The sequence below is a fragment of the Dryas octopetala genome, chromosome 5, assembly GCF_963921425.1.
Source record: "Dryas octopetala chromosome 5, drDryOcto1.1, whole genome shotgun sequence".
Lineage (NCBI taxonomy): Eukaryota > Viridiplantae > Streptophyta > Magnoliopsida > Rosales > Rosaceae > Dryas > Dryas octopetala.
The window spans coordinates 10,186,463-10,209,691 of record NC_141370.1 but is presented as its reverse complement, the minus strand read 5'-3'; the positions used below and the strand labels follow the sequence as shown (position 1 = coordinate 10,209,691).

General features: G+C 36.3%; 3 protein-coding genes and 2 non-coding genes across 6 annotated transcripts; 1 reads left to right on the top strand and 4 right to left on the bottom strand.

The window, feature by feature from the left end:
- The first annotated feature begins 1,504 nt into the window (after positions 1 to 1,504).
- Positions 1,505 to 5,903, top strand: LOC147284159 (putative U-box domain-containing protein 50). The gene is made up of 8 exons (XM_086245300.1): positions 1,505 to 1,809; positions 1,909 to 2,021; positions 2,152 to 2,279; positions 2,371 to 2,779; positions 3,529 to 3,669; positions 3,770 to 4,309; positions 4,482 to 5,204; positions 5,388 to 5,903. Exons 1-8 carry the CDS (start codon positions 1,647 to 1,649, stop codon positions 5,583 to 5,585), a joined length of 2,415 nt encoding a protein of 804 aa, XP_086101426.1. The 5' UTR covers positions 1,505 to 1,646; the 3' UTR covers positions 5,586 to 5,903.
- Positions 5,904 to 6,877: 974 nt separating this feature from the next.
- On the bottom strand, positions 6,878 to 13,161 carry LOC147284158 (Xanthine/uracil permease family protein). Its single transcript, XM_086243690.1, has 10 exons — positions 12,164 to 13,161; positions 11,499 to 11,596; positions 11,243 to 11,413; positions 10,881 to 10,981; positions 10,179 to 10,314; positions 9,970 to 10,020; positions 8,973 to 9,260; positions 8,352 to 8,586; positions 7,804 to 8,084; positions 6,878 to 7,429 (listed from the first exon to the last, which is right to left on the bottom strand). Exons 1-10 carry the CDS (start codon positions 12,819 to 12,821, stop codon positions 7,208 to 7,210), a joined length of 2,241 nt encoding a protein of 746 aa, XP_086099816.1. The 5' UTR covers positions 12,822 to 13,161; the 3' UTR covers positions 6,878 to 7,207.
- A 2,811-nt stretch (positions 13,162 to 15,972) lies between these two features.
- LOC147284155 (protein SKIP34) lies at positions 15,973 to 18,028 on the bottom strand. Of its 2 annotated transcripts, XR_015122414.1 has the most exons (3): positions 17,670 to 18,028; positions 16,435 to 16,894; positions 15,973 to 16,347 (listed from the first exon to the last, which is right to left on the bottom strand). XR_015122414.1 is itself a non-coding variant. In XM_086245051.1 (2 exons), the coding sequence occupies exons 1-2, from the start codon at positions 17,953 to 17,955 to the stop codon at positions 16,881 to 16,883; spliced, it is 300 nt and encodes a 99-aa protein (XP_086101177.1). In that variant the 5' UTR covers positions 17,956 to 18,028; the 3' UTR covers positions 15,973 to 16,880. The 2 variants fall into 2 exon arrangements, 1 of the variants encoding a protein (XP_086101177.1); XM_086245051.1 differs by having other exon boundaries at positions 15,973 to 16,894.
- LOC147284157 (U6atac minor spliceosomal RNA) lies at positions 16,251 to 16,357 on the bottom strand. The gene has a single exon (XR_015122736.1). It is a non-coding gene; the product is annotated as a U6atac minor spliceosomal RNA (small nuclear RNA).
- On the bottom strand, positions 17,266 to 17,358 carry LOC147284156 (small nucleolar RNA SNORD96 family). Its single transcript, XR_015122696.1, has one exon. It is a non-coding gene; the product is annotated as a small nucleolar RNA SNORD96 family (small nucleolar RNA).
- Positions 18,029 to 23,229: the final 5,201 nt, after the last annotated feature.

Genomic DNA, 23,229 nt, shown 5'->3' with positions numbered 1-23,229 from the left:
CGTGTGTCATCAATATTCAATAATATGACCTATCAATCCCCTGGTGAAAAAGGTGGAGAAAAGAGTTAGGATTAATACATGTTATCGGTTTATTTCTCTTCCAATATACTAAAAGAAAAATAATATGACCTACCAAATGTGTTGTCCTCCTTTCGTAAGGTATTCGTCATTTATAATGAATCACTTTCAAAATGTGCATAGAGGAAGCCGGATGTACATATAGCCAGTCGCATCTCAAAATACAATCATTTGATTTTTTTAATTTTTTAAAAATTGTCTTATTATTTTAAAATTTGGAGAATATTGAAAAGAATTTCAAAAAGCATATTCTTATAAAGAAAAAGTTGTTAGATTACTTTACATTAATCTTGCTTAATTCCTCTCCTCCGTGAGAAATATAATTTAGAATGCTATAGATGTGAATCGCATGACGCATGGGCGGCATGTCCATTTATGAAAGGTCAACCTTTCAATCAACATGCACTACTCCAACAAGTAACAAAATTAATTGATCATAAATTTACACTAGGAAACATCCAATTATGGTACTGCTTTCTGATAAAAATACTATTTGTTTCTAAGTCAACTGATTTATATAACTGATAGAATAATTGTGATTAATTCTATGAATATAACCAAACAGAAATATACAAGAGTAATAATTTATCTGTTTTGGGTGTGACCTAGATATGACTCAAAATAATTATAGTTATATGTAAATATAGGCAAAATTTACACATATGCCACCTCAATTTTGTAGTCTGTCCAACTTTGCCCCCTAAAAAAATTGACCATATTGCTCCCTACAATAGAAATTTGTTACAACTAATGTAAGTTTCCCGTCTAAAATTGTTAGAAATATGATAGTCTAATATATGAAGAGTCTGTCCATCACAGTCTTAAATGGATCTTAATGATAAACCCAAATTGCAACAAATTTATAATGCGACTTGGATTCTCTGTTTTCTTGTGAGTTAATTTTGTTAAGAGGTAAAGTGGGATGAGAAATATAAAAAATTAGTCACAATTTATTTCATTTAAAGACTTGAAGACATAGTTGTGTTTTTTTTTTCCTAGATTTTAGAAATCTAATAATTAAATAGTACTCAGCCTCCCAGTGAGAAGTGCTCGAACCTCCATCGAGTAGTGCTCAAATTTTTTCGAGTAATGCTTATAAGGGGTTCGAGCACTTTTCAATGAAAGTTCGAGAATTAAATTTTTAAATTCTAAAAAAAGAGTTAAAATTAGTTAATGAAAATCAAAAAAGGGTTTAGTTTTCAAAATTTGCCAAGTGGGATAGACCCCAAATTTAAGGGCTATAGGTGTAATTTTCCCGAAATGTAATTATATGTAGTTATTTTCTGTGAGAGTTTGAGCCTGTGCCATGCTCTCTAAGACTATAAGACACACAGAAAGTCCAAAACGTACGTGGCCCTCCTGTCAAAAAAATAAGTTAAAAGGCAACGATCCTATTTCTAGTCCATTTGACATCCTAAACGAACCTTGATAAAATAATTAATTCACACTCCCCATCTCTTTCTGCTGATTCAGCTGAATATATGCATATATATAATCACAGGGGTCTTTTCTACTTTCCTGGAAATTAACCAAACAACAAAGAAGGTCCAAGTGGTTTGAAGTGGGCAATGGATACTCAAGCAGAGAAGGTCTATGTTGCTCTTGGGAATGATATGCAAGATGGGTTTAAAACCTTGGACTGGACCCTAAGGAAGTGGAATTGTCAACCAATTTCCATAGTCATTCTCCATATAAATTACAACATTTCCAATGATTTTGTGTACACCCCATGTAAGTTCCAGAAATGGATTTCAATTTCCTTTTTGGGTTGATTGGAATTCCTCTTTCTTAGTTTTTCCTTTCTCTGCTTTTTTTCTTTTTTCTTTTCAGTTGGCAAGCTTCCTGCAATTTCCATGAGTGATGAAAAGCTGGCAGTTCTGAAGAAATATGAGCAGGAAAAGATTGACAAGTTGCTGTCCAAGTACATATCATTCTGTGGCCAGGTTTAGTTGCCTAATTTGTTTAATTTGATGGCTACTGAAATTGGGTTATATTTATATTTTCATTATTGTTAATACGTACTATTAATTGGTTCTTATACTTTCCAGAATTTTGTTTCATGCTCATATATAGGTGAAGGCTGAATTGCTCATAGTAGAAAAATATGAGGAACCAAGTCATAAAGTCATCATAGATTTGATCATTGAGCACAAAATAACCAAATTGGTTATGGGATTTGCATTCTTGAAGAGTTCATCTTGGTAAGCCACAACAATTACAGATTAATTAATTTCTAGATTTTTTTTTTGAACTTTAATTGTGTTTAATTTACCTTTTTCTCCTCCCATATAGGAAAATAAAGAGTGCAGTGAGTGGATCATTATATATTCATCAAAACAAGCCTGATTTCTGCGAATTATTTGTAATATATGGGGGAAGACAGGAAAATGTTCAAGGTGTCATGGTTGCAAAACTGAGAGAAAGTAGGTCTTTCAAAGGTTGGCTTGGAAAAATGTTCCATGAAAATTCAGCAATTTCTCTAGATAGAAGTTCTCAGCGCTCTCGTAGCTTTCCAAGTTCGAATTCCACCTCCCCCACTTCGCAGAACCAATGGGAAACCCATGTCCAGGAAATTGAAAACTACTTCCAACATTTGGTGCCTTTGAAATTGGAAGAAGAAGATTTCGAGCAGGAGACTAATGATAATGTTGAAAGCAGTGCAATAGAGTTGGCTATGCCGGAACTTGCGGATTCTAATACGGTAACCATGTAATTTTAGACAAAAGTACAAAAACAGCACTAAAAAAATCATCAGAAGATTGGACTAAAAAATATCAATGATATTTGAAGCTGCATGTGGCCTTAGTTTTTTTTTTTTTGGCCTTGGTTTAATATTTAGTTATGCCACCACATATATATATATATAATATATGTCTTGTTCTTATTTGAAGTAGTTAGACAATGATGCACATGTTCAACGGCTCCACTAGGCTCTATCTTTTGTACCAAATACCACTCATTTTCTTTCCTTGCTTATCCTTCTTTTTGACCTTAGAACCAAATGAAAGTGATGGTCCATAAGGGGGGAAGATATAATTTGGAACCACTTTGTCAAGGTCATGCCTATCTTGTCCATGCTTTAGACTTTGCTACCCCGAACTCTTAGACAAAACTCTATTTAATAAGACCTTTTTTTCTTAACACTTTCGCACTCATCAAGTTTATTCACCAAATGATGTGACAATATTTTATTTATTTAAATCTGAACTCACTTTGAATCTCACTTATTAATGATGTATCTAGATAATAAGATGTATAAACACACTAATTGGTATTGGTGAACAAGTTTGGTAAATAAATTTTATGAGTAACATTATTGATTTTTTTTTTTTTTTTTTGGAATAGGACAACCCAAATTAAGTATTAAAAAGTTCTTTTTGATTTTTATACTAGCAGTTCATACAATTCATTATTGATTTCTAAAACATGCCACAACTTGGCTCATATCAGATTGCTGCAGAAGACATGGAATCCAGGAAAAAGAAGCTAAAGGAAGCTCAAGAAACAATCAAGTTGAAAAGGAAGGAAGCAAAGGCCAATGCTGAAAGAAGCACCAAAGCAGAATCGTACACTAGTGTATGCAATCGTCGGGTAATATTCATATATAAGCAAGTAATTAATTTTGTTTTTGCTTTTGATCTGAATCTTTATGTTAGCTAATGAAGTAGTCATTCATGTTTTTTCTTAATAGGCTGAAGAACTTGAAGCAAGGATACAAAAAGAGGTGACTAAGCGAGCAGAGTTGAAGAAAGAGTTAGACTCTGAAAAGGAACAGCTTCATGAAGTTATAATGGATGCTGAAGAAAGCAAGAGTAGGCTAAGTTCACTTGTGGAGCTCCAATTTGAGCTCTCAAACAAGCTCCAAAGTTCCACATTGGCGAAATCAAACAGCGAAGCACAAGTAGAAAAGGCGGTAAGTACCCGGGCAGAGATGGTTAGGGAGATTGAGGAGTTGCGGCAGCAAAGAGATGTTCTTCATCGTCGAATCGAGTTTTGTAAAGAAAGAGATGCCATTGGAATCGTGTCAAAGCTTACTGACATGAGCTGTTCTTTCAAGGAGTACACTGCCGAGGAGATTAGATTGGCGACAAGCAATTTTTCAGAGCGTTTGAGAATTAAACCAGGAGGCAATTGTACCAGCATGTATAGAGGGCGCATCAACCGTGCTACCGTTGCAATCAAAATGCTCGACTCGGCTGATCGACTCTCGGAGCAAGAGTTTCAAGCCAAGGTAAACAATTTGCGGGAAAATACAGTCTGTCATATTATATTGTCAATTAATCTTTTATTTTATATATCAGATTATCTATAAAAAAAAACATTACTCATAATATGTGACATGCCTAAGCAATTTGATATGCTTTATGTTATTTGAAAATATTGAGGTTTGCATGTCTATGTAGGTGACAATCCTTGGCCACATCCGGCACCCGCATTTGGTGTGCATGATTGGGTTCTGCACTGAGCTAAGGTCCATCGTGTTTGAATACATGCACAATGGTAGCTTAAGAGACATATTCTTGAGGGACATATTGTTCTCCTCCCACATAAGCTCTAAGACAAGAAAGCGAACCCTAGGGTGGCACGACCGCATCCGTATTGCGGCCGAGATTTGCTCGGCCTTGGGCTTTCTCCAAATGGCCAAGCCCAAGCCCATTGTTCACGGTCGACTTTCCTTGTCCAACATCCTCTTGGACCGCAATCTTGTCACAAAGATAAGTGGTTTTGGGCTGTCCATGAATCATGGTGAGCAAAGTGTTAGGTCGGACATTCGGGCTTTTGGGGTTTTGATGATGCACCTTTTAACTGGAAGGAACTGGGCCGGATTGGGGCAGGCCATGAACATGGACCGAGCAGCTCTGGTCCAAGATTTAGATGAGATGGCTGGACAGTGGCCGTTGGATTTGGCGGAGAAACTTGCGGGCTTGGCCTTGAGGTGCTTGACAAGTAACCATGGGCCCGGTAGAAATTTGAGGCTGGAAAAAGTGATGGAAGAGCTTAATGAGCTTAGGGAAAAAGCTGATGATTTAGTGGCAAGAGGGAGATGTGAGAGGTTTGTGAAGGGAGATGTAAAAGAAATGGACCCCAGTGATGTACCCAGTTTTTTCCTCTGCCCCATTTTTCAGGTTTGTTGTCATTCTTTTCTTTCTTTAATTTTATTTCACCAAATCATTATTTTTTTGTTCCCCGTATTTATAAAATTTGTTCATCAAATAATGTGACAATATTTCATTTATTCAATTTTGGACCTACGGTAAACTTCATTGTAATCATGAATAGTATTAACATAACCATGTTAAGTTTTGCAGGAAGTGATGAAGAATCCCCATGCGGCAGCCGATGGATTTTCATATGAACTAGAAGCCATGGAGGAGTGGCTAAAAATGGGGCATGATACATCGCCCATGACAAACTTAAGGCTAAAGCACACAATCCTTACCCCTAATCACACCCTCCGTTCTCTCATTCAGGACTGGCATAATAAGAGACACCTTCCACCTCCATAATATGTAGTAAACTGTGGATATGATATGAAATTTTGTAGCGAGAGAGAGAGAGAGAGAGAGAGAGAGAGAAGAATTGAGTTTGTTGATACTTCTATGGAAGTAAACTGGTGCCTAAAACAAGACCAGCCCATGACATATGACACTGGTGGCCGGGTCTATGCCTGTGACATTGTGTGGTAGCTCTACCTTTGATGTCGAAGAAAAATTTATATTTGATTGTTCCAGTCACGTGGCAGTATGTGCTGAGTAGCAAAATAGCCAAGTTAAAAGGTAGTATGTGTCCAAATTTGAAAGTAATTTTTTTATATTTCTTGGACACATGTCATGTTTTGACTCTTGGTTGCATTACGGATTGTATTTGAACAAAAAGCTTATTGGTTTCCCTTGTGCTATAAGCAAAGTAGATTTCAAGTCTCTAAACATGTTGTTTGGAGTGCCTATGTAGAAAGGATTTTAGTTTAGTAGCACTTTTGTCATAAGCACGTAAATTATTTTATTAAAATACAAGTATCTTTACTATTATACAAGTATCTTTACTTTTGTTACAGACTTCACCAAAAATATAATTGTCTAAATTATCCTTCGTTCAACAAACAGTCTTATAAAAAAAAAAACCTAATAAATGAGAATATAGTTGTAAAATATAACCATTAAAATAAATTTTAAAAAATAAAAAGAAAAACAGCCCACTTCCTTGAAATATGAAAATAATTGTGTAAAGTTATAAAAAAAATAAAAAAACACAATAAAAATGCCAATTGATACGTGCGGGAGCACGTGCCAAGAGGCTAGTTTCCTATAAATTCACTTGAGACTGAAATTTGAGGAATCACATAGCAAGTATTTTTCAATAAAGCACTAAAAAGTTCAACCTAAAAAGTATTTTTAGTTATTTCTATCAAACACTATCAAAAACGTTTTTGATTATCTGAAAGCACATTTAATACTTTTAAATGAACTCCCAAATAGGCCGTAAGAGAGCAATACATCATACATGTTTCTTAGTGGAGTTAAATTTTGATTTTACTTGGCACGAACTAGCGAAGTGCAGGGTAGTATAATAATTCCTTCACTAATTATGATTAATGAGTCGGTTATAGTAAACTTTTATGTAGTTTGATGCAGTAAACATGCAACAAACAAGAGGGATCATCTTTTCATGAGACGATAGGATACAACTGAAGAGGAGAGAAGCCAAGACATTAATATTTCCGCAATGGCAATTGGCAACAGCACATGCCTTTTAACTTGCAGAATTCAGATAGTAATTCTTCCACTAATGCAAGAGTCAGTTCTAATAAATTTTGATTTAGGATTAATAGTTATATGATGACTTTATAGATTACAAAGAGCAAATTTGTAGCCCTCACAAACTTTTTTCCAGTAATTGTACAATTTGGAATCACAATAATTGATTGCAAACTATTCTCTAACTGGTAATTGTAGGACAATTCCAATTTGGTGTAGGTAGCTATTGCTATGTATACATATATATCATGTGATTATTATTTCGCTTCACTCGAGCTTTACTGTATCCAATCTTCAGTGACCCCAAAAAGTAAGAAGTGTCCTTGCATTTTCACACTACTATAAGCTCATACTGTACTGTAGTCTACTAAATATCACACACCCAGACATTTTAACCGGCAACAATGTCTGGAAACTTTCCTTGGCAAGGAATAATCTTCAAGCAAGGATGGATCGGTTTTAATGTCTTCCGGAAGCGACCATATATACACCCCTCGTTCCTGCCGGCTGCCTGGGACAGTGTTTTCCAGTACAACTGCTATCAGAAATGTCACCACCATGTTCAAAGACATGAGTCCATTTATAGCAAAGTCAAGCTGTCAGAAATTAAAGCAACAGATTAGCTCATATCTAACATAAGAGGACATAAACAAAATGGAGTGCTCATTTGAATCTGTACAGACATGCACGATGCATGATGCATGTTACAAACTTGGACCCTTGACTCCTAGTATTTCATATTATGATCATCTTTATCTGCATAGTAGAAAATTAATCCATAAATATGATTTTAACCATCTTCAGCAACAGTAACTGTTCATTGGTAACTTCTAATATCTGAGCTCACCAAGTTTCAGGTTTCTTGATAATCAAGTCAGCAGGAAATTTTCCATGTGATGGTATCTCAAGAATAGCATGTATATGCGCATTTAAAACCCTAAAGGAAGCAAAAATGAAATAGCTTTCTTACTTGTTTAGTGCCGGTGTGGACTGGTCCATTAGATGCTGCTGCATAAGGAACAAAATAGCTAGGCAGTATGAAGGTGGATTCAGGTTGATACTGTTGAAAATACGCAGGTATAGAAAAACCAAGGAACAATGAAACACCAACTATCATTATGTTCCTAAAACTTGCTGCTTGACTATACTGCAAGGTTGAGAGACCCAATGCCACAACAAGCGCCCAAGTGAAGCAGAGTACAGAAGCAGCCAAGGCCAGCGGTATAGAGGCAAGAATGGCACCCACTTTTCCTATCAAACACAATGGTGACACCAAAACATCTTATTAAAAAAAATTTATCCTGAAAGATCCACTAAGGGTCATCTATAAGCCAACCATATCAGTCAACAACAACCAAATATCCATTGCAAACTGCGTATGGAATAATTAGGACCTAATAATATATTTACAAATTGTTGAATATGATAGTATCCAACATGTGTCATAATATTACTTTGAACTTTTGACAGCACTTCAAACTTATTTTTGGTTTTTGTTGATGTTTTGTTGTACTTTACCTATGACTGAGAAGAAGATTAAGAAAACTGCTCCAAGTTCCACAACCCTTCGACTTGCCACCTTTGTCACATCAATCGTATGCAAATTTTCTGTCAAGGTTGTTGACCCAGTACCTGAACCCCAAAGTGCGGCCAATATACTGCAAAAACCCTCCAATGCAATCCCTCTGCTGACAATTCCTGGGGTTGGAGGCTTCAAATTAATTCGCACAGATGCAGTGTGGTATGTTCCAACCTGGACAAATTTTTTCACCATATGTATCAGTGTCATGCTGGTGATTCCTTATGTTCATTCACTGCCTTAAAAGTACAGATATAAATATCTTAACATTAATAACATGAGGTTGGCCTCTTGGGTGCTATATTATCACATTATTCTTTGTAGAAATTACGCAATTAGAAGCCTTCACCTCAGAAGGAAGTCATACCATTATTGAAGGTTGTCTTACTAATCTCCTATTGGGAAACGAGGCATTTTAGCATTTTAGCATTTAAGCAGTTTATAATTTATATGATCATCAATAACATGACACAAGCAGCGCTGGTGTGTGCACATACACAAGCATGTGACATCATATTTATAACTTATTTTCAGTTGCAGTGGCATTATAAGCCACCTACCGAATCCACTGATGCAACGAGCGACACAAAGATCATGATAATGGAAGTCCTGAAATGGAAGATAGGGATACCCCACTGTAAAGGGTAGGGAATCCTGACCCATGCAGCAGTTCTCCATGCATTTGAAGCATCAGTCCTGCAATGTTTCATAGTATATGCATGCCTTCTACATGCATCTATTAAGATATTTGAACTAGGTACATCAGGACTGCAGCCTTTGTAATCGTATGCTCCGCCGGCTGTCAAAAAGAATGCATAAGTCCATATGATCATAACGCTCAAAGGAACCTGAAATGAGAAAATGATGGCAAGATCAATGAAGTCACGATATGCATATGTAAAATAATAATAATAATAATAATAATAATAATAATAAATGGGTGCTATCAACAACTAGAAAGAAATTAACATAATGAATTTTAATGATAAAATTTCTTCTTTTTTTCTTTTTTCATTTCTTCATACTTTCATATTAAAAAGGTAAATATTTTCCCTTGTTTTGCCCGGGGAGGGTTTAAGGGAGGGTTCTCATTGGAGGTTTGGAGGTTTGTCTCTTCGTTAGGTTTTCAGTCCTATAAACTGTAAATGCATCTTTTATTGAGAATTTAGCATGTCAGGCAATCATTGACTGACAAGACAATCCTAAAGTCCAATAATTGATGGTCATCATCATGAGATATAGTAACAAAATTTTCCAGCAAGGAGTTGAGAAAACATATGAATTCAGATGATTAATCGTGCCCCAAAGAGCCAAACCTTAGATAGTATATAGGGCCTCTCTTCAAAAAGGTTGGGAGTTCAACTTCCCATGAAGGCACAACACATGTGGATAGTAGTGGTTCTTTATCCCACAGGAAGAGTAGGGAAAGGATAGGATAAGGTTTGGTTACACATAGGAAACATTGAAATCTTCAAGAGGTCCAAACAACAACAATATCTAATTTAATGAATAAATATATCTTTAAATGAGCCAACATGTTCAAAGGTAGATACATACTGCATAAATCCGAAAAAAGCGATGCCCAAAGATGGATATCCCTCGTAGGTACTAAAAGCAAAGAAACAAAAACAAATAAATTATAATCTTTTTAACACTTTGCAAGAGCATTTACTGAATTAAGAAGACAAAATGTGAAAGACTTCTTTAAGACAGCCAATGATGTATAGCAAAGGCTGCATAGGCCTAATTACAAAATAATCACTTACCAGGGTGAATATAAGAACCAAAAGTATCTGTGGAACGCTGATTTCCACACAACTACCAGCCTGAGGAAAGCCAAAACTAAAAAACGCCAAACCTACTGCGGCAACAGTTGGTGCAACAACAATGGGGTTTATCAATCTGCAACATGTTATCATACAGATCAGAAAGAGAATGGTATAACTTATATGAGCACAAACCAATAATACCACAGTCGACACCATTATAGCTTTTGACAATAAATTTTTCAGTTTAAAATAAATATTTCAGAAATATTAACCATATCAAATGCACTAAGGCCTGCTGATGCAGCTATAAGTGCAACTGCGATTTGATTTATCAACCAACAATGTGCTATCAAATCAATATGAAGGTGCTAATATATTGGGTTCCCTGATATATACACATGGAAAAAAGGATATATTCTTTCCAGTAGTCTCATCAGAATTCTCTTTGCTACAGATCCATGGCATGATTAAACAAGTCAAAGATGCAAAAATGTTTCTCCAAAAGGGTGCTATATTACATTGTTGTAATTAAAGCGAAAGAAAAGAAATTCTATGTATATAGCATCAAGCCAGCAGGATTGGGAGAAGAACCAATGCATCCAAGTATCCGTTCTTTGAGGAAATATATATCATGTTTATTTTCAATAAGCATTGAAATATAGGCAATATGAAAATTTTACAAGCAATCTCTTGGGTTACCTCAGCAAAAAAGACATTAAACCACTAAATCCCAGGAAGCTTTGAAATATCGAACCAACAATTATAGCTCCTTGCAGTTCTCTCATTATATGCCTAAATTTCTGCAGTTAAATAAGAATTATTAAACATCGAAACTATGAGTTCCCTGATACTTTTAACATGTTAATAATAGAGGTTCTATTTTGAAAGGGTGCCATTTTCAATTCCTTAAATATGTGGTAAAAAGCTATTAATTTCAAAATGTAGAAAACTTTACCTGGATGTTACAACATTCCAGGATATTTTTACAAATATCGAGGAGCTTACAGTTGATAGAATCATAAGTCGTAAGTCTTAACCATTAGTTTTTCTACTGAACTTACATGTTCTGTTAGGTTTCGATATTCCTGGGCATTCATGATAACTAATGCCGGTGCCAAATATACAAATGAACTTCCTTGAACTAACGGAAGTCGGGTTCCAAAGTAAGAGTGCAGTATTGTTGTAATGCCAGAAACCAGCAGCATTGTTGAAATCACTGTGGCGGTATCCTTCTACGATCATTTTATACAATTAAATATACAGTGAGTATCTGTTTAAATTGCAAGACGTAAAAGAATGCAGGAAACACATGCTTACGTCTGTTCCACCCATGGCTGGTACAATGATCAGAGGGATGAATATAAGCGAGCCAGTCAATGATAAATAGTGCTGCAGACCGTAATAAATCAGTGGGACTGCAATTAAAAACAACCAGATGATAAGGAAAAAACTACTACTCTGTTGTGACATATTCCAACAAGACTCAAAAATGTCAAGTCATTCTTTCTAAGTTATTAATTAAGTAATAAGAATGCCTTTTCGCTACTAACTAAATCGAGAGATAATCAATCAATCTATTCCAAGACCAAAGCATTTTTTTTAGCTTGTGCCAAGGAAGGATTGTGAACCGAACTTGCCAACAATATGACGCGAACTTGCACAACCGCTTCAAGCTCTGGCTCTAGAAGTTCAGGGTCGGAATCTTATTCAAATCTCAATGTTGAAAGCAACCTTTCAGGTAATTATTCATTCTCTGGAAAAGGAATAGTAGGGTGCATTGCAAGCTTGTGTTCTTTCTCTATGATTTTCCCCCTTATAAAGTTTATGCTTTGCCTTCCTGCTTATATCTTGCCTAAAATAATGACTACAACTTAACCATACATGATACAACCATGGCAAACAAAATAGCAATTGCAACAGCATACAGTCATACACAAAGACCAGTAAACAAATTAATATGACAAGAATGTAAGTTTACTAACCGAAACCCGGATTTTCTCTCAATCCAATCTTCATTTCAGACGGTCTACGCCACCCTCCATGAACAAGTTCTTCACCATCCGGATAAAAATTAATTTCCACATCTCTTTCATCTTTCCCGTCAGTTTTCTTCGGCTCGGCTGCCGAAGCAACTGCTCTAGCTCCATGCCCACTCCCATTCCCATTCTCATCTCCATTAATATCAACTCTTCCCTCGTCATCTTTAGCAGCCAAAACAGTTTCATTTTCAGTTCTCCTCCTCCTCTTATTCTCACCCCTCACTGTTTCATCACTCTCACTCCTCACCCCTCCATGTCCAACCCCAGTATCTGGCTCAATCTCAACCCCTCTACTGGGCTTAGTCCGACCCAGAACCGGATCGATCTCGATTTTCGGAGACGACCCGCCGCCATTTCTCCTACCAAGACCCCTCTCCAACCCAAACCCAGCACTATCATTCTTCTCACTGCCACTAGTACCTGTCTCCCCTGAGAAATTAGAGACAAACCCAGTTCTCTTTGCCCAAGATCTCAGCTCTCTTGGATCACAATCCTTCCTTGGCACAAAGGCCGAGATCTTGGGTTGAACAGAGCCTACTTCTGCACCACCCCTCCCTCTCCCAGCCTTGTTTACGAACTCTGAGCTCGACCCAGTTTCCATTTAAGCTCCTTCTGAATTGGGTACCAGTTTTTTCAAGGAAAACAAGCTTCAAACAGCTCAACTCAGCTCCTCGCAAGAGAACAACACCAAAAAGCTCAGCAAACTAATAAACACGTGAAAGAAAAATACAACAATATTAAAAGAGGAAGAGGGAAAGGGAGAGTAAAAGCAAAGCAAGAAAGAATGAGTTGGAGTTGTTGGCATTAGGAAAAGGTGTGAAAGGGTGAGGAGAGCATTATTTCGATGTGTGCAAATCAAATATGTAATGATGTGAGCAAATGGGGGACTTGTTGCACCGACTGGTGGTGGAGATAAGTGTGAGAGTGAGTGAGCTTTGAGCCTTTGAGACTTGAGACTTGAGGCATCTTCTTATTACTGTCTTCTTTTGATCTATTGCGTTGCCGCTCGCTGGTTGCTTTCAGCTTTTGCTTGCTTTGTTTGCTGAAATTACTGAAACGTCCCTGTTTTTGGCCGTTGAGAGAAAATTGTATTATGTGGCATTAGCAAGTGGACAAAGCCTCAAAAGGATGAAGCCGTTTCAAATTCAATTATAATGAATATGTATCATTTGAGCTAAGGAACAAAACAAAAATCTTCTACATAACATGTATCAACTTAATTAGTGTGGAAGTTACTGTGAAATGCATGCCAATTAACGGTTGTTAATCGTTTATAGTCAATGAACATCCAATGTTAAAATTCTCGTTTAAACTTCACAACTAATTACCGTAAAATTTATTATGAAATTCACACCAATAAATAGTTGTTAATTACTTATACAAAAATAAATATATTAATATTCTCGTGCGTGCGAGTTTCAGTATTGAATAGTGTGAAATTTATTATGAAATTCACGTTAATTAAGAATTGATAATTACGTATATATTTGTGAACGACTAATAATAACATTCTCCTTTGAGCTAAAACTTATCAACTAGCTTTTTTGCTTTTATATTTTTTCATTTTATTCGTAACATCTCTATACTTCTTCAAATTTTATTAAAGATAGGGAAAAATTCTTAGAGATTTTGGGGTTAGGTCTCTTTCATAGTTTTCTTGTTTCTCTACATTAGAAAAAAGAAAAAAAGAAAAAAAAGAACAGCAACAACAACATGCCATCCAACTGATATTTTGGAAGATGGAGCTAAATGGTCCCCAACTGATATTTTAGAGAGTTGATTGGGTATGAAAAAGAACACAGAAAGCGATGCTCATTCCGTCACATTCACATGGACTTTCTTCTAGTTTAAAACAATTAAAGATGTTTAGTAAATGCAATTTCTAACTTAAATACAATTAAGAGATGATTTAGCTTTTGGTTTGAGGCTTGATACAAATAATTGACTTTCTGAACTGCCACCAGTGGCAAAAGAGGTAATTGGCAAGATCTGTATGCATACTTTATCGCATCATCTTTACTATCTTCAATTAGTTTTCTTTTCAGTTGCAATAAGAGAAATTATTGGCAAGTCTATTTCTTAATTTCTTTGGTTCCTTCTTTTTTAGGTCTCTTCCTGAGTTGGTATGTATATTTTCAAAGCACAATAGCAAGAGTTCAATCTTTGTCCTCCCCATATAACTTAGCAAGTTGTAATGAAAATAAATTTTTTTCAAAACATTATAAAGGTTCCTAGTTCGAAATCCCTCTCCCAATTTCAAAACAAAAATAAAATAAAAAATAAAAAAGGGCGGGTGAAACATAAAGAATGATAAAATTTTGAGTAAGAAGGGTGAATTGAGCAAGTTTTTGTGTGCAAATAAAAGCCTTCTTTATCCAATTTTCAAAGCAATCAATGTTTGTGATTGCAAGATACCAGATAACGCTGAATTGGGTGGTCATTGGTTTAATCATTACCACTGCATAAACTAGAGGGTTGTCGTGAAATAGAAGAATCATAGAAGCTTTTAATGAGTAATTAGATTTTATCCCTTTATTTTATAGATCTCTATTCAAAGAACATTTATCTAAAAAATTAGACAAATAAAAAATAATTAATATATTTAATTTTGATTAAATAAATTGACGAGCATAATGATTTATGACCTATTTAATTTTTCACACAATTGATCTTTAAAATGAGACTTAAAAAATAAATAGTTTTGATCGTCGAATTACAATGTGAAATTAGTTCAAATCCTACATAATGTCGAATTACAAGAAATCTCTTATTTACCCTTAAATGAGAAATCTCACATTAAAAATGAGCAAGTTAGATTGCATATCCCTCTTTTCCCCTTCAATTTTCCATGGCACCAACTCCCTAATCAGAAAAATGGAAAGTGGACCAAGTGATTGGCCAACCAAAAAGTCACTTTGGCCAACAAGGGCATAATTAACCGCAAGTAGCTTAAAGAAGAGAAAGTTAAACCTTTTGGTTCTTTGAATTCACTGACAACAAAAGAAAAGAAGGGGAATTATTCCAAAATCCAGGATTAGTGACCACGGCAAACCCAGATTGAAATTAAGCCCACAACATTATGCTCTTCAAAACCATTTGGGTAGTCATATTTCCACCAAAAATTAAGCAACGGCACAACAATACCACATTTCAAACAAGCAGAGAGTGTTTTATCCTGCTGAAGTAGCAACTAGCAAGAATGCCACAAAATTATTTCAGTTTCGCTGTATTTGGATTTTCAAGAACAAAATACTAATTTCAGATTACTTCGTTCAGAAATCTGCTCAAATATGATTTAAATCCCACCCATCTTCTCATTTTGGTCAGGATCTGCGAGTCAGAGGCAAAGTTGAACCCATTTGGCCAGGCATTCTACTTCATCTAATCGTAACAAAGAACAGACTACTTGACTACTAGGGCAAAGAGTCCTCGTGATAGAGGACCATATATTTTTCCTCTAACTCTAAACTAGTAGACCAAGTCTTTGAGCATTGTTTTCTAACAATGAATGGGAAGTATGAGTGATGTGGGTGATGCCAATTGATAATTACAACACAATGCAGAAAAAGAGAGGAACTTGTTAACAACAAGGACAGATTTAGATAGTAGATTCCAAGGTCTATCTTAAAATGTTCCATTTCAAAATTCCCCTAATAACCCTAGCTTAGTATTATTTCATAAATTAAAGCAATCACAACAGACTATTTTCGCTGTGCTGAGCATCATTTGGAAGATAGCTTAGAGTATTCAGATATAATAACATTTCAACCTTCACTGTCATGATCTATTATCCAATTATGATAATGTTGAACAAAATTTTTCAGTAATAAGTTCTTCCTGTAACAAATAGACAATCATTAATCTCCCTGAGTTTCACTTTATGAAGTTTCAGCAGTGCTTTGCATACCTGAACCTAGTTCTCAATTCACTTCTTCATAATGAGGGGTAACCTCACAACTTTGAAAAGCTCAACTAATCTAACGTTAGTATGTTAGATTTCTCCATTCAACCAAGCCCATTTCAATCCATCACAAAGGGTTGGCAGCCATAACCGATTGTGTTGGTACAAGTAAGCCCGAAGGCTGTTCCCGTCCCTTTAGAAGATGCCAACCAATCTTCTCTCCTTTCTAAGAACACAAATATTAATAATAAGAAGAGAAAAACATCTCTTTTCAATCCATAACATGTGTTCATAGTTGGGTTAAAACATGTACCTACAACTCTTGATGAAGAGCCCTCCATTGAAGCTTGATTCAAGACTACCCTTTCTCTCCTCAATTCAGCATAAATAACAACTCCTCAAATTGGCAGAAACCATCATGGATCCAAAATATAAAATGCAATAAATCCACGCTTTAGTCGAGCCACACTACTAGATTGGGGTTAACTAAGGGCCCCATTTGGTAACATTTTTATTTTTGCTTTTTAATTTTAACTAAAGATAGAGAATGAAGAATGATAGGATGGTGAGAAGAGAAGTGATAGATGTGAGGGAAGGATGAGATGATGAATATCGAATGAATTCATAAAATGAAAACAAAAAACTAACACTGAGAACAGTTTCAAATAGGGATTTTTTTTTTTTTTGTAGGTTTAGTTGTTTGCATTCTTTCTCATTTCTTCCTCACATCTCCCGTCTTTCATCTTTCCTTCTATCTCTTTATCTAAAAGAAACTGAAAACCAAAAACAAAAATGTTGTCAAAAGGGGCCCTAACTGGTAATCACTAACAAAATGATCCCAAACACATACTTGAGCATTATGCACACAAATCCAACTTGACTAAAAACAACACAGAAATGAGTCAATGACTGTACCAGTCTACCAAAAAGAGAATGCCTGAAAAAGAAATCGGTAATGCTAATACAATTCGACAGCAGCAAATCAACTACTTCTCTCCCTTAATTGCTTTTTTCCTGGATGGGCAGAATCTAATCCTAAGTTACTTCCCACATCAAACACCCAACTCAAAGAAAAACATTCACAATTTCACATCCTCATTGGTACAAATGACAAACAGCATTAACATATAAAGTGCACAGAGCAATGCCTCAGAATTGCAGAATGTGTCAGCAAGGCTTAAAAAGCCATTCAGTCCCGAAATTTGGTGTCTTTGATAACTGATTTCATCACTGGCCAAAAACATTCACATCCTCATTTACACAACCATCCATCACAGGAGGCTAATAAGTAATAACCCACCATAACTATTCCTCAATTACGAATACTTGTAACACTCTAAAGTAATTCTCTTTTGCTATGAATAATCTGCATAACATTGATTGTTATTTCATCAACAGCAAGCATAAACAGGACCGCATAATCAAATCCAGAACCAAGAAAATTAAACCTAAAATAAAAAAATATTGAAAAAAAAAAAAAAAAGGCTATATGAACAGAAAGTGTTTGATGAAATGAGCAATGACTTATATGTGCAGCTTTTTATTTACGTTTTTTCAGGGGAGAGTCAGAGAGAGAGAAGAGGCGAGCTACGTATTGTTGTTGCTCGCGGAAGCGTCGTTTGAGGTAAGTTTCGAGGATCTCCATGACCGAAACGAAGCGTTTCATCTCCTCGAGGCGGCGGGTGAGCTCGGCTTCCCGAGCCCTGGCTCGCGCCAGCCGCGCCTCCGTCTCGGCTAGGCGGCCGCGCAGGTCTTCCACCGCCACCGCGTTGTCGTCGTCGGGCGATCGGGTCGGGTTGCCCCGGGAGAAGGGTGGTTGCTGAGCGTAACACATGCTGATGATGATAATTGATTGATTGATTGATGGATTTTGCAGGCAGAGGAGGAGAGAAAGAAGAGTTTTGTGTTTTTGCGATGGGAGGGTTTTATGTGGAATCTGGACCGTCGGTTGAGAAGGAGGTCCAGTTCTGCTCTAGTCGGGTGCTTCAGCTTCTTATGGTAGACTGTCTTTTGCAATACCAATTATTTAACTCTGAAATCTTTTTTTAAAAAATTGATATATTAATATAGCCAAGTAATCGATCCCTGTAATTTGAATTAAGTTTCATTTTGATCTTTTTAATTTGAACTGTGGTAATTTTGTTCAAGTAGTTTTCTTATGTTTGCAATTTGATGACGCATACATGCATAATTTTGTTAATTTTGCTATTCGAAAATAGCATGTGAAACACACGAGGAAGGGTATTTTAAACTTTTAGGTGGTTTAACTTCATTGTCACTATTAAAAACACCCCTAATTGTGCACGTCACATATTATTTTTGTTGATTAAATTGAAAAAATTATGCACGTGTCTTGGAATTGTAACTATTAAGAAACTACATTATTGGTACAATTAAAATTATATGAATTAAAGTAAAATTTATCAAACTCTACTAACAGAAAAAAAAAAAAATTCTTATTAATATTCACACAAAACAAACCAAAACAATGGAGTTCAGTTGACTTAAGACTGTTCAGGTTTTTTTCAATTGATGTATACTAGGATGTCAAATCTAGATAGATTAAAAGCCTGACATACTACACGAAATAAATCTAAGAATCCAGAGATGACTCCTTTCTTTGTACTCTCAGCCTCGTTGTTTTAGGCCTCCAAGCCCAACTTTATTGCTTTCTCGGTCTTAGCGTTTTCTAGTGTTATTAGAAAAACACAATACCATATTCGCTTTTAATCGACGAGCCATCAACGAACAATCTTCACACTGAACTCTGAGAAAACAGGTTTTGGAGGTTGCCCCTAATAGCCTAGGATAATCTTCAATTTGTTTGGTTCTCACCTCTGAGGTGAGCTTGTTTGGAGTTATTTTCTCTACGTTGGCCATAGAGGACAGCTCGTCATCTATGGAATAGTCGCCCCTAATGTCTGATTCTACAGGGAAATTCGCCAGGAAGCTAGCTAGTGTGCTTGACCTTTTTTTGTTGTTTGTGGTTCGTATCGAATGTTGAACTCGCCTAGCTGAACAACCCACTTTGCTACTCTTCCAGACAACTCAGTCTTGCCAAGGATGCTCTTTAGCGGATATTCTGTGATCACTCCTATTGCATGCGCCGATGACGGTACGAAATTAAACCCATTCCGGAGCCTCCTTGTTGAATAGATAAGGGCGAATGCCACTTTCTCAACCTTAGAGTACCTCATCTATGTGTCCAATAAGGTCTTACTGGTGAAGTAGACCGGCTTCTCTTGTCCCTTGTCCTAGCGGAATAGGACAAAGCTAATTGAGGACTATACATGTCGTTGCTAAGTATAGACCTATGACCCCATGGGGACCGGCGTGGATATCATAATAGGCTTACCGAGGTCTTTTTTAAGGGTTTGAAAGGCTTCTTCGCAGTCAGACGTCCACTCAAATGTGGTATTCTTCTTCAGCAGCTGAACAAGAGGTCGACACTTGTCTGATGACCTAGATATGAACCTGTTGAGGTTTGCGACTCGTCCATTATGCTTGCCTGAGGATCCTCTTCGCTTGGCATACTATCTCAAGAGAACGAGGAGAGTAGGAATGAAGAAGGAGTTTGTTACTTGGAAATTGGGGAATAATCTCCTTGAGATAGGGTATTAGATGTTTTTCCATGATGGTGATGACGAAAGTCTGTTAGTTTGGGCCTAGGCCTTTCAAAAACCAATATACCTTGTGCGTCTCGGGCATAGGACATCTTATCACACATAAGACTAACATATTCTCTTAAAGTGTCTAGCACGTACACTTGACGGAACAAAATTTCATTTTGAACTCTTTATCTTGAAGTTGTATGCATTCTACATGTTTGCTTTCGTTGATGCCTGCGTCTAAGCCCATGCAACCCAATCCTGCTTAAAGTATAAGAATGATATATTTTTTCTCTTTTGGTTACAAATACTAAAATAGAGTTTGATGAATATATATATGATACTTAAATATCTAGAAAATTTTAGGGTTTTCTTTTTAGTTCAAAATAAAAATAGTCTAACTGACCATCCCACACGCTTTACAATGATAGATTGGTACACTTTTTAATGAGTCAAGCGCTCAACGCTTTTTTTTAAAACATTAATGTTATTGTTGGGCACTATCAACCATTACATGGCCACTATGCAACAATGACAATTAAAAAGTTACATAAAAATCATACTTATAGGAGGCAAAAAAAAATTTGTACTTATAAATATATGTACTTTATGTGTTTTTCTTATATAAACATGTAAAAAATTAATAAATCAACATAAAACACAAAATTCAAGCTTATGGAGTGACATCCATCATATTTAATTTCAACAATAACAATAGTTATTATTATTTGTTACAATTTGACAGTGGCAATCTGTCAAGTAAAAAATAATAATAATAAATGACACATTGAGAAAAAAATAATAATAAATGACATACCGAGTACTCAACGTTGTAGCCTTAGCGCCCCATGTTACAACATAGGCTTATTTATCATTTTTAAAAATAGGGGTGAATCTTTTCAACATTGAAAAACATTAGATAAGGTAGTGTAAAATTGGGGAATGGAGAGTAGACTTAGGGATTATTATCTGAAAATTTTAGGATATGTTAAGTTAAGTTGTCAACTAACCCCAAATGATGATCTTAGTTGTGCACATATTAACTTAATTCTAATTAGCTAATTATAATTATATATGATTAATTTCAAGAAAAACAGTACAGGGCCGGTGGACTATGTGAAACTCCCTTGATAATCTTCATATTCTAAAGTTGTACTTTATAAATGTTAAAATTCATACTCCATTGATCGTATTTTTGAATCATGTTGCTATTTACAAATAAAATTATATTGAACTACTTTCAGGTAACCTCAATCACATGGATTAAAACGAAAGCTTGTATACATTAACTGAGGCAAATCTTGCTTTACAAACAAATTACTTGTCAGCTGTAAGCCATTTATTGTGTGACAGTTGAAACTATATAAACTTATATAGTGTAACTCGAGTTAACCTGAGCATATATATTAACTTGACCAGACTAGCTTGACTCATATATAGAAGCTTTTCTGTGCATTGACTGATGGATTGCTGCAATTAAAGCTGATGTGGCAGACTGATCAAGTTGATACGTACTATACTAACAGTAATTTTGTTTAGTACGTAGCTAGGATGAAGAGCATGGAACAATGCCCAATTGCTTCGCATTCCCTTCATGCAGATGTGGTTTAATTTTGTACTGATAATTAAAATGTACGTGGTTTTAGAGCAAATTTATTTGTGCTTACGAGTTACGACACTGATCGAGTGAAATGCATCCGAGAGGTGGCCGGAGTGATTGGAGCTGCTTAATTAATTATAAGGTGTTCGGTGAGATGTTTAAGAGAAATGCATGTGGTTAATTGCTTGGACTTTCATGATTAACAGCTACAATTTTGGGAGGAGATAGTGAATATAGTTTTTCCAAAACCCATAATCCTAAAGTGCAGTACTAGTACTTCATCCATCACAGATAAACATATGCTTATAATATCCTAAGCTAATATATATGCATGCTACAAAAACTCCGACAAAAAAGTGACAACTATAATTAAATAGAATAATGCTATACTTACCACATTTCTTATACCACATTCTTATACCATCTCACGTGTCATTACTTTATTCGACAGAGTTTTTCTTTTTCTTTTTGGGTTTTTCTTTTTATTTTTTAGTATCCAATGTATGAATGCCATGTAAGTTGCCACATAAGGTGGTATGAAATTATGGTATAAAAATGTGGTATACCTAGCACTACTGAATTAAATAATATCCTAAGCTAACTATTTGTGGATAAATCCACATAGATTCAATGGTCAATCACAGATCAACATGTGGCACACCAGGTCCCATTTTTGCTTTGACTTTTCAATGGTCAACTTGATCAGACCCAGCCATCTATGTCATCATCTCAGCTTAGCAATGCCAACAACATGTACATATGAGATCGGCTCTTACCTTCGGGTTACCCATGTCCGATCCGAATTGACATTGGGATCTACCAGAAATTCGAGAGATCATCTTTTTCGGATACCATCAGTTCGGCTCGGGTCTGGAGATCATCTTTCTCCAGTCACATTTCAACCATTAAACATTCTATTAGAACCTGAAACATCACTTCCAAAGTCTTCAGCTCGGATCGACTCGACTAGACGAGTTCATGATTGTACAGCTCGGATCGGCTCGGCCAAACGAGACCATGATTGTACATCTCAGATCGGCTCGACCAGACGAGATGACGATTGTACAACTCACCTTGGCTCGGCTCGGGCCAGATCATCATTTTGTCGATCAAACTAGACGAGATGATCATTGTACATGAGACATTTACAAAGTCATATATTTAGCTCGGCTCGGATATTCTAATCCACCGCCTCAAAGATCCTACGTGACATCTTGACCAGTCAACGGTTGACATGGTCAGCCACCCCAATCGTCTTATCACTTTGGCTTGGTCAAATAATCATGATCGGACTTGCTTTGACAATCTTGTCATCACTGAATTATCTCGACCACTTGGTTCGACTCAGCTCAATGCCCTACTCTTCCAATTTGGCACATCTTACTGCCTCATACATAGGAGATTCACATATGACATGTGTTCGGCTCGGCCTAGGAACTGCCTCCTGTCGATCCGAACCAATCAACACCGTTTCTCTACACTTGGAGAAATCCATAATGAAGTGGACACACGGTTCGGCTCGGCCTTTGGTGATCATCCTCTCAAATTATAATCACAGCTGGTTTCCACTTGAAGGGATCACTACACTATCTACCTGATCGGCTCAGCCAACTTGTCCATGTCCGATCTGATCACACATAGATTTCACATCTACACATAAGGACATATGTGTTCAGATCGGCTCGGCCTCCCACTGCCATTCTAAGAAGATCACATTGGGACGAACCGTCATACTCAAGTGCACCTGACATGACTTTCTGACAGATGAGACATTCCAGCTCACAACCATGACTATGAGGGCATCCCACTTGTTCTTCCATACTTGCATTCAATGCAACATTGAATGCAAAGATAGGGGCAGCTGTGCATGCTACTGTTCATGGCCAAATGCGTGGCCTCT